Genomic DNA, 15,448 nt, shown 5'->3' with positions numbered 1-15,448 from the left:
ATCGTATTTTTAAATTTTTTTAATAAACTTGACACAATCTCCCCAACAAAATTATAAAAAATGATTAATAAAGCAATAAAACCTATGCTAGTATTACATAAGTAGAGAAGACAGAAAAAATTGGCTCAGTCATTATTATTCTACTCTACCTTATGCTAGTAAATTCCATTAAATATCAAAAAAAGAAAAAAAGGGAGGGAGAGTGAGAGTGAGAGAGAGAATAGAACAGGGCCTATAAATTGGCATAGACCGTCGGCTACAATTGGATGAAAAAGAAAAGGGTAAAGGAAAAGATAATAGCCCTGGGACTCTTATAATCAGCTCGAAACTGCCATGGCTCCACCTCCCAATTGAAAGGAACAGTAACTAGTAGAGAAAGAGACCTCTGTCCTTACCTTCTCCAATGGCGCGCAAACATTTCATAATCAAACACAAGAAAATTGCCGTAGGTACTCTCGGGAAAGCCAATGGTACTACTCATTTATCCTCTTGGATGACCTAAGATTGAATATGTACATTTACTAAGAACCCTAGTTTGATGAAATTCATCAACTTTTCTGTTTAATTTGATGCAGAAGTCGTGGCCTTGGAGGGTAAATGAATAAAGTATTGATTTTGAGAGCTATCCCTTAGAAAATATGGGTGAATTGCGTACGAGTCAGGTTCGGGATTCCGGTTTGTGGTCCGAAGAGCACGACCGGTTGCCGTTGAAGCAGCGGTTGAAAATTCTGTTGGCTCGCAGTAGTTTTTCCGATTTATTTTCGGATTTCGATTCGGAAGATGACGGGACCTCGAATTTACCCGCGTAAGCCTCTAGGTTATGTTTCTGGATTATTGGTTTTTGTTTTTGGTTTCAATATTTTAGAGCTTGAAAAAACGTTTTTTTTGTTCCTTTCTTTTCTTCTTTGTGGTCGAAATGCAGGGTCGCTAATGATGCTTCTGTGAAGGAGGAGGATGACAATGGGCAGTGTGGCTCTGAGGTGATAATCATTTGGCTTTTATTTCTCATGAATTTAGTTTGACTGAGAGGATAGGAATTCTATCCTTAGTTTGATGGTACAAATTTCTACTTTTATGATTTTATTAGAGATTTTTCTATAGTCCTATGATGCTATGAATGTTTTGGGATTTTGGACATGATTGTTCTGCTGGTAATTGTTGTATGTTGCTTTATGGAATGGAGGACACTGCCGTTTTAGATTAGAACCAAGATTGGCAATACACTTCCAGCTACGAATTAAATACTTAATAAGTTGTATTCCAATTGCACTTGTCATTCTTTAGATAACCTTTCCTTTAGATTAAAGGTGATTTTCTCCTCTGTCATTAGATGCATTCCGTATTTTGATTTTCTAGCAAATGAGTCTTGTTTGATTTAGGTCCAAATTCTGCTATTTCGGTTGGGATTTTGGTGCTCCTAATTTTGTTGGTTGGAGAGTTCTAATTACTTAAGTGATTCTGCTTCCGTGTTCTTGTTAATTCTTATGCATAATTGTGCAGAAAAATTTTCTAGTAAAAAATGCCCACAGTATGGTCAAGATTCATTCCATCTGCTGTACAATGGAATTTGGTATATTATTGTCATGTAGTTTGCTTCAAAGTTAGCTTTTCTGTCTGAATTTTTTTATGTCATTTGTATCTATACATGTTGGTCAATTTCACTTTTCAATTGGTATAAATTTTGTCTTACAGAGTTTCTCTTCTGCTAGCCTTGCTCGGGAAGGAAAGGTTGGGAGTTGGTCATATGAACAAAATCACATTGGTAAAAGTTCTTATGCCATACTTGGTGACATATAACTGGAACCTGAACTTGGTAGTCAGAAAAATCTGAACTTTTCTTACCTTTCTCTATCTCCAGACCTGATTATTGGGTCCCCTCATGAATTTGCTTCCAAATGGAGGGTTTGCTCTTTGGTAGTGCTATTTAAGAAGTCTTTTATGCGCTGTTAGACTTGATTTCTTTCTACACAAATGCTTAGGTGATCAGGGGGATTGCAGTGATCAAGTTATTGAAGCAAATAAAGTCTGTGTTGAGATGGTTCCAGCAGAGATACTTAGTGGCATGGAAAGTAGTTCCTGTCAGCAATCACTGCTGTCATCACGTGATGTTTCCATCAATGTCCAGTGTTCTGGCCACAGTCCATCAAGTCCCTTTAAAAACCCTTCAAATTGTGCAAATGGTGGTGATTTGCCAGAGATTAAGAATGATAACCCTGCTGACTTTTTTGATGAACTTGATCATGTTGTACTCAAGGAACGTCAGAGAAGGCTTGTGTTAAGGTGTCATTTTGTCTTAATTTGACTTATAATGCATTTAAGCATGTTATTGTGATCTCATTATGTGCATTTTTATGAATGTTGAAAAGCAGGTGCTAGTAGTCTGAGTTCCAGACAGGAAGAATACAGACATATTTAGTTCATTCTTATGAAAATTTCACACGGTAAGGCTAGAAACAACTAAAGTTTGACCTTTTCTTTTTCAGTTGCAGCCAAATGTTGGGGTTGACCAAGACTCCTTTAGAGGTAACTTATCTGTCCTTTCCTCCCTTGTTGATTTGCTGTACTTCTCTGCTTATTTAGTGTGAGGGGTTTAGTTTGCAAGTAAACAAATTCAATCAATCTTTAACAGATTTAGCCTTGTTACTTTATCTAGGCTATCATGCTTCATAATGCAATGCAGCTTGCAGAAAAATTTAGGATCTGGATTCTTCTGGATTCCATTTTACAGTGCTCAAAAGGTTAAATCAATTTAATGTTAGCTGGGGAGTGTTTTGAAATGCAGATAAAAGTGCAATTGTTACTTTCCTAATATTGGGTTCAGCTCTCTGGAAGTATAGTTTTTCTTTTTAGTTTGTTATTTAGAATCAAGTTTAGAATAATATCTCCTTTTAAACTTTTGTTTTCAGAAAGATTTTGATGTTCCGTGTGTATTCTTTTTGCCTTTTTAGGCAATGTGCTGTCTTGTATTTGCACAAAGTGAGGATAGTGTTGAATTTGTGGGAAAAGCGGAATTTTTTCTGAGTATGTAACTGCATAGTTTTTTCTGGAATGGCATGGTTGAAGTCTTCATAGTTGCTTTCTTTCTAGAAGTCGCATCTCATACAGTCAATCGGCATGGAGGAATTGTCTTGTTCGACCTAAGCTCAAAGGCAGAGCAGAGGACAATTCCTCTTGGTTGCTGGTTCGATTCCAGCAGGTCGAGTGCTGTGGTACTTGTGGGGCGTAGCCTCTTGCTTCCAAGTTGAGATTGGATGATTGTTTTGAGCCTTATTCATGAAGTTGGTACAATTACGTTTTTCTTTAGTATAAAACTTGAAGCTTTACATAGAAAGGTTTTCTTTTCCAGTCTTATGATTTTGCTCTTCTCCTTTGTGCATGCCCATTCAGGGAGCAAAGGGCATTCAATGGAAAAAAACCCCCTGGGTTTAAGTTTTGACTGCTCTGTCTTAATTCATCTGTTAGTTTTTCTGCAAAGTTAAAGTCAACAAAGTTCGAATGCAAAGAAATGTGTTGCTCTATTGCAGCTGACTAATGGATTGGTGGGTTGATTAGTAAATAGAGTCAAACATGGGTGTTGAAATCCCTCTGCTTTTATTGTTGTCTTTATGCACCGCAATTCTTCATTTGGTGGTTTGATGGTGTTTCAGATCTCATTTACTCTGCAGACCCTGTGATTTAAATAATAGCCTGTTATTGCTCACAATAGACCCATATCTCCTTTGTTTAATGTATACAATCGATCAACTATGTCCCACACTGACTTGTAGCTTGGTGGTTGAGTAAATACTTATCCATTGATCATGAGTTCAATTGACCAAATGAAGAATACAGCACAGGTTATTCGAAGTGTTAGGATGTTTACCTGAATATATACTTTAAATAGTTTCTGATACAGTTGATTTTGATGCATATTGGTCTGTGGTTGGAAGAATTCCAAGTTGAACATAAAGATTTTTATCAACTTGTTTGAATTCTAATTTGGATTGTAGTGAAGATACTCTGGAGTCGTTTGATTTGGTATTTGCTTATTTTGTTTTTTGTTCTTTGTTGTTCTCGAGTGGCTTTTTTCCTGCTCTTGGGGAATGGGGAATGGTAGCCTGCATGGTTTTACCATGATGTTTTCCTAAATCTTTTTTCTTTCTTTATAAATTGTTTCCAGTGTCTGATTTAAGAGATTATTTTGAGCTGTATGCAGCTCTCTGTTATATGTTCTTTTAATATTTTGACTTGTACTTAGTGGGAATTTGTTTCCATGCTTGTCTGCTTCTGCTTCTCATTACCGTTGTTGGTTTCTGGTTGGTAAACAGGGTAATACTGCCCTATCGTCTAGGTCAGCTTTGGATGATTTAAACAAGCAAGGTGCTGGAATTGTTAAAGAAGAGACTGATTATGTAGATAAGGAGTCACCATTTGGTGAAAACTCCAAATGCAAGATGCAAACGACTTCTATCTCTAGTTCATCAAAAGGCATCATTATGGCATTACCTAATGCAGATCATAGAAATTCACAGTTCTTGTGTAACTGGCAGGGTAATAAATCAATTAAATCAGGAAAACTGATGACAATTCAAGAACAGGTTAAGACATGTTCTTTGGAGAAAGAGTTCTCTACATCTGGTGCAAATGGTAGACAGAATCTTTTGTCGAGTAAAAGTATCATGCGCAATTTAGGTGTAGCAACTCAAGAACATGCTATGACATGCTTTTTGGAGAAAAAGTTCTCTATGTCTGGTGCAAACAGTAGACAAAATCCTCTGCCCAGTAAAAGTGCCATGCATAATTCAGCTGTAGCAAATGTTGTCAACATCAAGGTAGAACCCTTGGGTAATGACGAGGCAAGCCAAAAAAGTTTTCCTTCAGGTTATTTGCCTTTGGATAACATGGATCTGGTTAGAAGTGAACCTGGTCTTTCTGCTGATTCCAATGAAGATGAGCTTGATCATTTGTTGCTGCGAGAGAGGATGAAATTGCTGTCAGCACAAGTGGCTCATTCAGATGTTGTTGGAATGGAATGGTTGAGCAAGATGGTTCCTGCTGGATTAGATTGTCATCCCATTGCACAGGAATCTGCCAAGCCACTGAAGATTAACCGTCCTAGGAAAAGGAGAAAATCAGCCACGTAATTGTTTGACCATTTATATTTCAATGAACTTGCTTTTTCAAAGCTTTTGTGTGGTTTATATTTGTTTTTTCCCACCTGCTTTTGGGTGGAAATAGTTCTTTGAGCTTTGTTAATCTGCTCTGCTACAACTTGTAGGGATTCTGTTGAAACAGCATTGGAGGAGGATGCTCCTGGGCTTCTGCAGGTATAGTTTGTGTTTTATTTGGTGTTCCCACCTTGATTTGGGTTCATTTGGTTTGTTATGTGGGCAGGTATTGATTCAGAAGGGTGTATCAGTTAATGAAATTAAACTTTATGGGGAAAAGGAAAGTGACGAGGCCCTTGATGATTTGTCCACTGAAGACAACTTTTCAGAACTCGAAGCTATTATTTCGAAGGTTTGTGGGTTCTTCCTTGACAACATTAGAGAAATCTATGATGTCCATCCCTTTTCGCCCATATGCCAGAGGATATAAAATCGTCTGAAATAAGCCAATCTTTAGCTGGAATTCCCACTTTTTTGAAAATTTTCTGTGTATTTTCTTTAGAATCCTGTTGTTCTTTTACAGAGACACACAGAATTTGCCAAATGGTAGCTGTTCTTCAAATGATCATCAAAAGGATCAAAGAACTAAAGTACATAGATTTATTTTTATTTTATTCTTTTGTCCTTTGCCCTTGGATGAAATTTATTACTGTTGATAGGTATTATCACCAACTAAATAGCTTGGTGGATATGCATCATATGCCTTCCGCAATTGTCTTTAACAAAGTGAATTTTTTTTACTTATTTTCCACCCAGCATCAATTCAAGAAGATGTCTTGTTAGTGAATTTTATGCTAGGTAACACGTATATCGTCTGACTCAAGGATGAGTTAGTTGTCAGGCCCTTTTTTTTTTGGAGTTGGTGCTCACTGTGGGAAGTCATAATACATGTCCTGCCATACTCAGTGATCATCATGCCTAGGTGCTATCTTACCCTGCTGAGTTATAAGAGTTGGGGTTATTAGGATAATTTGTGGAGTGCAGGCCTTTAGGACTAGTAACAGAGAAACATGGTGCCCTTTTCATCAAAAGAACTAATGAAGTACTCCCATCCCCAACTGTCTCCAACATCACTAGTTAGCCTCAACTACTGTATGCTGGTGTATTTTTAATTGATTCTCATTCCTTGAAACTGACATCTAGGTGTTAAAATTATTTTGTGTCTAAAATTTGTCGTCTCCACCACAGTTGTACATGTTACCTGTTTATGTTGTTCAGTAGCCTGCCCTTAAGGACAATATAGAATTCACGTGTTCTAGCTCCGTAAAGAAGTGGGAAGCTGGAAACATATGGTGGATTACTGAAGAGTGAAGATTCAGGGTCTAATTTGAAGATTTGTTCCTCCCTCCCCCCTAAAATAAAGATATCTTTACAGGATGGATGAAATAAAGATATCCTGATTTTCTAAAATAAAATTTTCTGTTGGGAAGAATTTTTTTGGGGGATATTTTCTTGTTTGTTGGGTGGGATCAATCTGAAGCTTAACTATTTCCTCTTTCCACTGTGTGGTACCTTTATGGCTTGTGTCTAGACATGACATTACAGTATTACCTGTAGCAGCTTAATTGTTACAGTTAGATGTAGACTTCATCTCATATTTTCGTACTTTTGGGCTGTTAGCCCATCAGCTGTCATTGTCACACCTCCTGTGGTTATGATGACATGAAATAATGCTGCAATTGAGGATGTCCACAGATCAGGATTTTTCAACAGTTGCCTGGTTAATTTTTCAATTAATTTCATGCGATACTTTAGCACATTCACCAATTTTAATCTCTGATATGTGAATTTTCTTCCCTTTGTTTCCCTTTTTCCAATAAAAACAATGTGGGATAGCTATTTTCTCAACGGAGTTCATTGTTAAAGCTTGCTCCATTGCGGTGTGCCAAGGGTGACAAAGCTACCTATTGTTTGGCTTGTCTCTTTTCACTTGTGGAGCAGGTATAGTGTTTCCTTTTATTTTGTATCTCAGTCTTTTTATCATTATACTTGGTACTCATTTCAATTCACATCCATCCCAATCAGAGTAAAATGCATTGTACCCACTAATGGATGAACCTTTTTTTCTCGTTATACTTTTTCCTTAGGCACGATATTTACAATTCAGAAAGTGGCCTGTTGAATGGGGATGGTGCCGAGACCTTCAAGCATTCATATTTGTATTTGAGAGACACAATAGGTATGTTGTTTGTTGAATAACATACAGGATAGAGGCAATCATACAGGATAGTGCTTCTGTTTTAGGGCTTTCTCATGTTATTTTAGTGGGCTTCTATGAAGTAATTGAGATCTTCTACATAACATACAGGATAGTGCTTGAACGCCCTGAGTATGGTTACGCAACATACTTCTTTGAGTTGATGGATTCCTTACCTATAGATTGGCAGATCAAGCGATTGGTGACTGCTATGAAGCTAACTAGCTGTAGCAGGGTTGCACTGATCGAGAACAAAGCATTAGTGGTAAACATTCTTGCATAACTTCTAAGTGATTGAATTATATTATTTACTCTTTTGATATGTCTGTAATTAGTGTACATGTCAGAAGTCTTTAAACTCTGGTGGAGTTTATTGGTCCTTGTCAATCAACTGTGCCTTAAAGGAGGGAGAAACAGAAAGCCCTAAAACAGGAAGGAAAAAAATGGCAGTGCCTGACTGACTAATTATGTTTTATTGAGACAATTTGTTTTCGTTAGTTTTGATGCATTATTATAAGGTGTAAAAGCAGCACAATTGTTGATATTAGTTGAGCTGGTTGGTCCGTATCTGCTTGAAAATATTCGTAAGCCCACGGGTTTAACACAAGTTCCTATAGAAACACAGATTGGACTGTGTCATTATTTCTTGTTAGTTGTTATTCTTTTTTATGTTCCAAATTATTACTAGTATTCAGGTCAAGCTTACCCCCATCATATATCCTATTTGAGCACAGCTTCAGATGATGGAAAACTTGAGATATTGGCAATATAGCCTTTAATTGATTGGTGCAATCATCCAGATGTTTCAAAACAGTAATGCTAGATTGTTCTAACTTGAAGATTTTGAAAGTAAATAGAAATCTGAATGAGCTTTAGTTGTATTTGTTCAGTGATTATTTTCACTGAATATTCGTGCTTTCTTATTGTCTCTCTGTAATGCTAAAACAGTAATGCTAGATTGTTCTAAGTTGAAGATTTTGAAAGTAAATAGGAATCTGAATGAGCTTTAGTTGTATTTGTTCAGTGATTATTTTCTCTGAATATTCGTGCTTTCTTATTGTCTCTCTGTTTGCCATTATAATGACAATTACCCGTCAAGTTTGAGTTGCTGATTTTTCATGGAAATTAATGATTAATATTACATGCTCTCAAACAAATACGACAGGATATGCTCTTTTTACTAACTTGTTTGCTGAGAAGATAAAACGATCTTTTGGTCTACAACTGTTAGGTTGAATCATTTGGTCTACAACTGTTAGGTTGAATCTTTTGGTCTACAACTGTTAGGTTGAATTTACAGGCGTTTTTCTTCTCCATAATAACATTGCCTTCTTTTCTCTGGCATTTAGCCATAGTTGGAAAGACCTGATGTTTGGATCATAGCAACAATAGTCTAGTTATCAGTGTGTTTTAACTCATTCTTTCGTAATATCTTTGATTCAGCAATGTATCTGCTCACTGATCTTGGTTTTCAACTTAATAGGTAGGAGAGGACCTGACTGAAGGTGAAGCAAGGGTCTTGATGGAATATGGTTGGATACCAAATTCTGGACTTGGATCCATGCTAAACTACTGTGACAGAGTTGTTCATGACAGGAAAAGTGAGGACACCTCGGAGTGGAGGTCAAAAATAGGTAAGTTGCTTATAGATGGTTACAATGGTGGCTGTATAGTACCAACGGACGTTCCAAAAAAGGTGGTGGAGTATAATTTTGCTCAGGCCCCTCAGATTAAGATGGAAATGAATTGAGGTTGAGTTGGTCCTGATGTTGTAGACACGCTCAGTTCTAGACTCTTGTACATTGTAGGGCTTTAACTCCATACCTGATGACATTTTGTACGGATGATGTACCTCCAGTCTGAGATGTATTCTTTTGGGCCTCTAATAGGGGTAATATATATATGTGTGTATTTGCGCTCAAGTTGAAATTCTGTTCCTCTGATGCTGCTCTATGTGACATCTAATTTCAGAAACATAATACTGTTCGAATCTGTTGATGAACAAATTTGCTCCATCATGATGAAGAAGTTCCTTTTTCTTACATTTTGAAATCATTGCGTAATCGAAGTCGCCGCTTGAATTATATACTTTATTACGATTTCTAGAGAAAGTAAGTGGATCTTCAATGGCCAAACTGTTGTGGACTACAGGGTTGTAATTCCAGACCAGATGTGTATGTACTTTTAGGTTCGATCCATGGGACTATCCGAGTGGGTAAGCCCATCAATTGGTTTCACTCGTCGAGATAACTCGGAAAGCTGAAGCCCACGTGCTGCCATGCCATACTACGTGCTGCAGGTATGGAATCATTTTGTTTCATGCAATCGGATCATTTCTTGTTGGGTCGTGGGCTTGTTGAGCCAGCCACCCGTTGTCATAATATTGCAGTTAGGTTTCGAATTTAATAGCAACAATCCGCACCGTGTCACTTTCTGGCTGAATTTGTTTCTCCGGAAAGTGGCTCCTCTGGCTCGCATCTCATTTTTTGGCTAGAAACTTCAATGTGAAGCATGGAAGTTCTTGTAATTGGCAGGTTTATCGTTTGAACAGGCTGACCATAGTTTATTAGCTGGCACGGATATTGTCCAGCTGCCTCCTTAATCAAGTGCCACCCACCCACCCACCCAAAAGGAACAGAGAAGAGCATTTTATCTGAACCAATAGAAATGGTGATCTGAACTTGTGTGTAAACAAAACAGTTTGTTTGTGACCTGCCAAGGTCAAAGCACAAATCAAATGCCTTCGAGGGGATATCCCTATTCTAACGAACTCTAAAGCAGCACAACAAACAACTAAAGCCCATCTGTAGAAGTATGATTTGAGACAAGTTATCTTATGGATGGATTAGTCATCTGACACGGGAGACATCCAGTGGAAAACCAAAGTGAAAAAGGTGAAGGGATATGCGTCCTTATTCAACCATTTCTGAAATGGGAGGGAATGATGATGAAGTATCCTCCAAAACAAAATGTCTCCTCTGCATTCTCAAATGGCCCCAATTGGAACAATGTAGAAGATGAAGAAGCATATATGGTCACGACCTTGCAGTGGATAAGGTTATTGTATGAAGGCATTATGTTGCCATTCAAAAGGGTGCAATTATATTGTATCCATCACCACCGCCATAATCTACATCATCATTGAAAATATTGACGTAAATGAAATTTCACCTTTCACACACAACATCAATACGATTTCATCTACACGTAGCTTTCTAATTCCAGTCATGCATATTAAAAATTTAGTTATCTGCATTCCATTTTTGTTAATCGCACTCCCACTATCATTTTTGCTAATGATATAATTTTCATTTATTAGACTCTATGATAAAATAAATGGTAGGGTTGTATATAACAAAAAATAGAGTACAGATAGCATTTTCGACGTTCTTTTTTTTTTTTTGTACACATCGGTGATAACGTGAATCTAAACGACCTGCTAATAAAAATAAAATTACAATTTTCCCATTGAAGAAAGGGAATGTGAAAAGGAGAATCCCTTTAGCATTCTTCCTGTGGAGCTCCACTAACAATACGGGTTCAAAACCTGTTTATCGTACTCCAATTTTGTGCTGTGGTGTCAAAGCAGGCTCATCACAATCTTGTATGTGCCCATGTATGTGTTTCAGTTTTGTTCCACGTTTGGCTCCGTGATCCTAACCAAAAAGAGAAGAGAGTAGAGAATTGTAGGCCGCGTAAACGATTACGCTAAGGGGGACCTAAATTCCATAACAACATGCTTTATCCAAAATAAGGTTTCCAACTGTGCCAGCAAAAATTCCATTGCAAGAATCAGTGGATTTCAACCCATAAAACAGTGACTACATTGTGATACGCATACATCAATAGGTTTGATTTTCCTCCTTAAAATAAAACACATAATTAAAGGAAAAGGACACAAAAATGTGGAGTGCCTGTCTTTCATTTTTTCCCCCCTCTCTTGTTGTCAAATTCTACACGCCATGAGTTCATGGACAGAGGTTTTTCTCAATACTGAACGAAAAGATTATCAAGTGTCATAATATGGATGGTTGCATCATCCATTTATTTTTATCAGAGACTGTTTTTTTTTTTTTTTGGGCTTCATAAAATATATACGAATGCATCATTATCTTTCTTGCATACGTTCTCATACATTGTACACAAGCATATAATTATCTTTATTGCACACTATCGGTACTAGTATTTGGTGAATAAATAAGGAGAGTGAATTGTAGTGTCATAGTTTATTCTTTTTAGTCAACTGGGAGGGGATTATCTTCCAACAAATTAAAGAGTTTAATTCGTCAACCTCTTCTAAAGAAAAAAAAAAAGAATATTGCCACCAATTAAGCTCCAGAAGTATGTCGGCACCTTGTGATTTGGCATTATAGCTACTATACATGCTTAGTAATTCCATTCTAAGCATTGCATCATCCAATCCCCTGCTCTAATCATTTAAGAATAAAGTTTGGAGTTCGTGGTATAACACTAAGTCTTACCCCGGAACCCTTTCTACAAACAGGAGAAATGAAAGCATATATAGTTAAAAATTGACACGTTGAGTTGAGTTAGTTACGATGAATAGATAGATTTAAATTAGTGTTGAAATAGCTACATGCTGCATGGACTTTAGCAGTGCTTCTTTAAATTATGGTGTATTTAGAAAGAGCAGAAAGAAGGGAAGAAGCAGTACTCAATGAAACATTTGATTCACTGGATTCATGATGATAGTCGATAGACATAAACATTTTTGCCAGATACCATTTCTCAGGTGTAGCTTCGAGAGTGGAAGAGAAAGGGGCCCCAAAATCCACTAAAAGCACCCCAAACCAAACCCTTCACAGAATCAATCCACGCGCATGGGCGACCAGCCCTTTGATTCAGCAACCGCCCGAGTTGAAAGTGTACCCGTTGCTACAAACTGCAAGTTATGTATTTTAGTGGGTCTTATGGTCCTCCAAGGCCACCTATTGGTATCTGTAGTCTATTCCCATATGAAAAAGAGCTTGAAAAAGTGCCAAACATCTGAAGTTTTTCTTCTATTCCCAGAATAAACTAATACTCGTTGCTTTAATTGCCAACCTCTTTTGAGTACTTGAGAATGTGTAGTACAGACTACTGCAGTAGTATATTTGCCAACCCTCACTTTCTCACACCCTCTAAATAAACAATCATATCTATCAAAAGGGATTCTTCTTCTTGATTATGCCATTTTGTCATCCTTCCACTACTTCTCTTCTTTTTTTTTTTTTTTTATTTGAAGACATTTGCAAAACTTTAGCTTAAGGCAATCATTGTTAGATGCCGTTCTTCTTTAAACAGGTGAAATTGCTAATTTTTTGAACTTTTTTATGGTAGCTGGAAGTACAATGATAACACTCAGTGACTTTACTTTCTTATTCTCGGGCTTTCTGTGCTTTATTACTTTTTTTTGGAATGGTAAATCTTGTTCTTTCTTTTTTTTTTTTTTTGCCTATTGCTTCTAATATAGTAGTACTTAATTAAGTATAGTCTGGTTCTTGTAAATTTCCTACGGCCTTTGATTCCAATGTTTCTTTTTTTTTTTTTTTTTTGTTCTCGTTTACTCAACCGACTTGCCTAAATACCAAATGCAGTTTCTTTGTTCCACTTCCTTTCCTCATGGTTGGATTGATCTTATTATGTAGTCATTTTTTGAAGAAGAGAAAAAGAGTGTGTAAATCACTTCACTAAAAATGAGAACAAATGAGCAATAATAGACTAATAGCGCTAATTACATGCTATTTTGATTCGACGGTACGTAACAGCTAAAAATCAACTTGTCAAAGGCAAATTAATCACTAAGAAGAATTTAAATCTCTTCTACAGACTAAAAATTAGAAGTCCGGACCCCGCATTAATCTGATCTAGATAGGTCTTCTATCTACACAAGTCTAAATTTTTTTCGATAATAAGCATTTAATAGGGGAAAAGCTGAACTACACTCAGAACACATCAAAGAGAGTCTCACTCAACCTAAGAGGAACCCACAGAACTTCACCATCCATCCAGGCAATTGCTATCTACACAAGTCCAATTGGTTCTCCAAACCCATTAGAGTGGTTAGTATGAGTTTTGCTGTTGTAAAAGAAATTATGTATCTGGAGAAATATTGGCATCAGCATGATGTAAGCTATGAGTCATTTATTACTCAGGTACCAGAAAATGACAGGCCCCACTAGCCGACAAACTAGGCCATAACTTCCTATGTTTAAATAATCCTCTTACAAAACGTTTAAATAATGGATTTCTGCCCGTGTTTTTGTTTTTACGAGCGGAGGAGGTTCTGGATCAAGAATCTCTTACTTGTAATTCTTCCTATTTTATCATTCAACTCAATCTGCCAACATTTTTAGTTGAATCTAACAATTTGACATTACGTACACTTTTATACTTATTAGTTCTGAGTACAAAATACATAACAAAAATATTGTGGACAATTATTCAAATTAATGAGAACAAGCATACAGGAATTAAGAAAAAAAAAAGAAGCAAATTACGAGAACAAATTTAGCAGATTGTGAACACCTGCTTATTACACATAAAACGGTAACGAGTGCTTAATGGGCTCCTCTCTCCCTCTGCTAAACTCCCGTATAATCATCCGGTTAGGTTCCTCCTTTCTTGTAATGTCAGATAAAGAAGGATTAATACAGATATTATGGCACCGAAAAGAAATAGTTAAATTGCGCAAGTAGAAGAAGACACTACTAATTAATAAGCTACATTATGGTGGTGCTAATAGTAAATGCGCAAAAAAAAAAAAGAAAAAAAACCACGCACACACACACACACACACAGACTCATAAAACACAAATGAATCTGACAGGGAATATTTTGTTTGCACACCACAAAATCAAAGTCGTTGGTTTTGAACTCTTATTAAGGACAAAAAAAAAATAGAAAAAATCTAAAATCTGTGACCCGCAGAATTAGTGTGGAAAGTGGGAGAGATAGAGAGGGCGTTGCGGATTCTATTGGCAAATTATGTGTTTTGGTGGGGTCAACTCATCACACACGAGGGAAGATGGTATACGCTGAATCATGATTGGTCCGCAAGTCCATTTGACTTCATTCACGCCATCGCATCAGCATTGTGAAAATTTGTCTAGGGTCTTCTTTTGAAAACGCGTGGCAATTTTTTTTTTTTTTCTTTTTTAACGAGTTTTCTACTTTTCTCCCAAGTACCAAAACCTATTTACTTTTGATCTCAATATTTATATGAATCTTTTTATTTTGTTGCACACTTTCATTATGCATTTCTCTAAAAAAAAAAATACTCAAAAGCTATGTATGGATATTATTACCCTAATATTTTATTTATACGTGCAGTTGTACTCAAGAAACGAGTAGAGGGAAGGGAGATTTAAACTCTAGCTATCTAAATTTTAGAGTTTCAATTTTAGCCAATAGATCAAGATATCTTCGATCATTAATCGATTATTATTACGTTTGTGATATGACTGTTCAAGTAACTCATTCTGATTCATGCCATCGTAAACAAAGAATATGCTTCATAAAATGAAGTAAACCTGCACAAGTTTATATACTCAAAGCAATTGTAACAACTACACAATTTCACTACCACAATGTACATCTTACTCAGTAAAAACTCGTCATGAAAAAAAAAGGATGATAATTAATATAGTCATTATCCAAAACAAAAGAGAATCAAAGCTCCACCAGTCCCATTGGATTTTACATACACTAAAATTCAAGGTATAAATGGGGATGTGGACTGTTGAGAACGATGCGCATGATTACGATAATGATGACGGGGTACTCGGTTTTACTCATTCCATTGTGAGAAAAGGTTGCGGTTCAATAACTTTGAGTCAAATTTTGCTCGTACTATTCTTTTGTTTTCTGACTTTGTGGCTTGGGTTTGTTGCGTTGTGGGGGCTTCAGTCGGTGCTAGCCAAGAATGAAGACCTTGGCTTGCTTGTATTTTTTTTTTTTTTGGGAATGATTGGATTGCTAAAGTGTTGACAAGTGGAGTTTTTTTCACATCCTTTTGACAATGCAAGCCAGTTTTTTTCCCTTTCTTTTTCTGAAAATGATTAGAATTCATAGCACCCGGTTAAATTCCTCAATGATGAAGGTA

General features: G+C 36.6%; 1 protein-coding gene across 3 annotated transcripts; it reads left to right on the top strand.

Annotated features, from left to right (window-relative positions):
- The first annotated feature begins 264 nt into the window (after window positions 1–264).
- Window positions 265–9,266, top strand: LOC113701233 (uncharacterized). Of its 3 annotated transcripts, none has more exons than XM_027221784.2 (13): window positions 265–470; window positions 576–805; window positions 923–980; window positions 1,693–1,762; window positions 1,980–2,280; window positions 2,484–2,523; window positions 4,308–5,119; window positions 5,258–5,306; window positions 5,374–5,499; window positions 6,984–7,088; window positions 7,235–7,326; window positions 7,456–7,609; window positions 8,828–9,266. In XM_027221784.2, exons 2-13 carry the CDS (start codon window positions 639–641, stop codon window positions 9,092–9,094), a joined length of 2,241 nt encoding a protein of 746 aa, XP_027077585.2. In that variant the 5' UTR covers window positions 265–470; window positions 576–638; the 3' UTR covers window positions 9,095–9,266. The 3 variants fall into 3 exon arrangements, with proteins under 3 accessions (XP_027077585.2, XP_027077586.2, XP_027077587.2); XM_027221785.2 differs by having other exon boundaries at window positions 272–449; XM_027221786.2 differs by lacking the exon at window positions 265–470 and having other exon boundaries at window positions 732–805; window positions 1,710–1,762.
- The last annotated feature ends 6,182 nt before the right edge of the window (window positions 9,267–15,448 follow it).

Source organism: Coffea arabica, chromosome 7c (genome assembly GCF_036785885.1).
Source record: "Coffea arabica cultivar ET-39 chromosome 7c, Coffea Arabica ET-39 HiFi, whole genome shotgun sequence".
In the NCBI taxonomy this organism is placed as follows: Eukaryota; Viridiplantae; Streptophyta; class Magnoliopsida; order Gentianales; family Rubiaceae; genus Coffea; species Coffea arabica.
Note: the sequence above shows the minus strand (reverse complement) of the source record. Positions and strands in the feature narration are given on the sequence as shown.

Excerpts from the sequence above, each read along its gene's own strand:
- LOC113701233 (XM_027221784.2), top strand. The coding sequence starts at position 639 with ATGGGTGAATTGCGTACGAGTCAGGTTCGGGATTCCGGTTTGTGGTCC. Across the intron at positions 806-922 it reads GGGACCTCGAATTTACCCGC|GGTCGCTAATGATGCTTCTG; the intron begins GTAAGCCTCTAG and ends GTCGAAATGCAG. Across the intron at positions 5,307-5,373 it reads ATGCTCCTGGGCTTCTGCAG|GTATTGATTCAGAAGGGTGT; the intron begins GTATAGTTTGTG and ends TTATGTGGGCAG.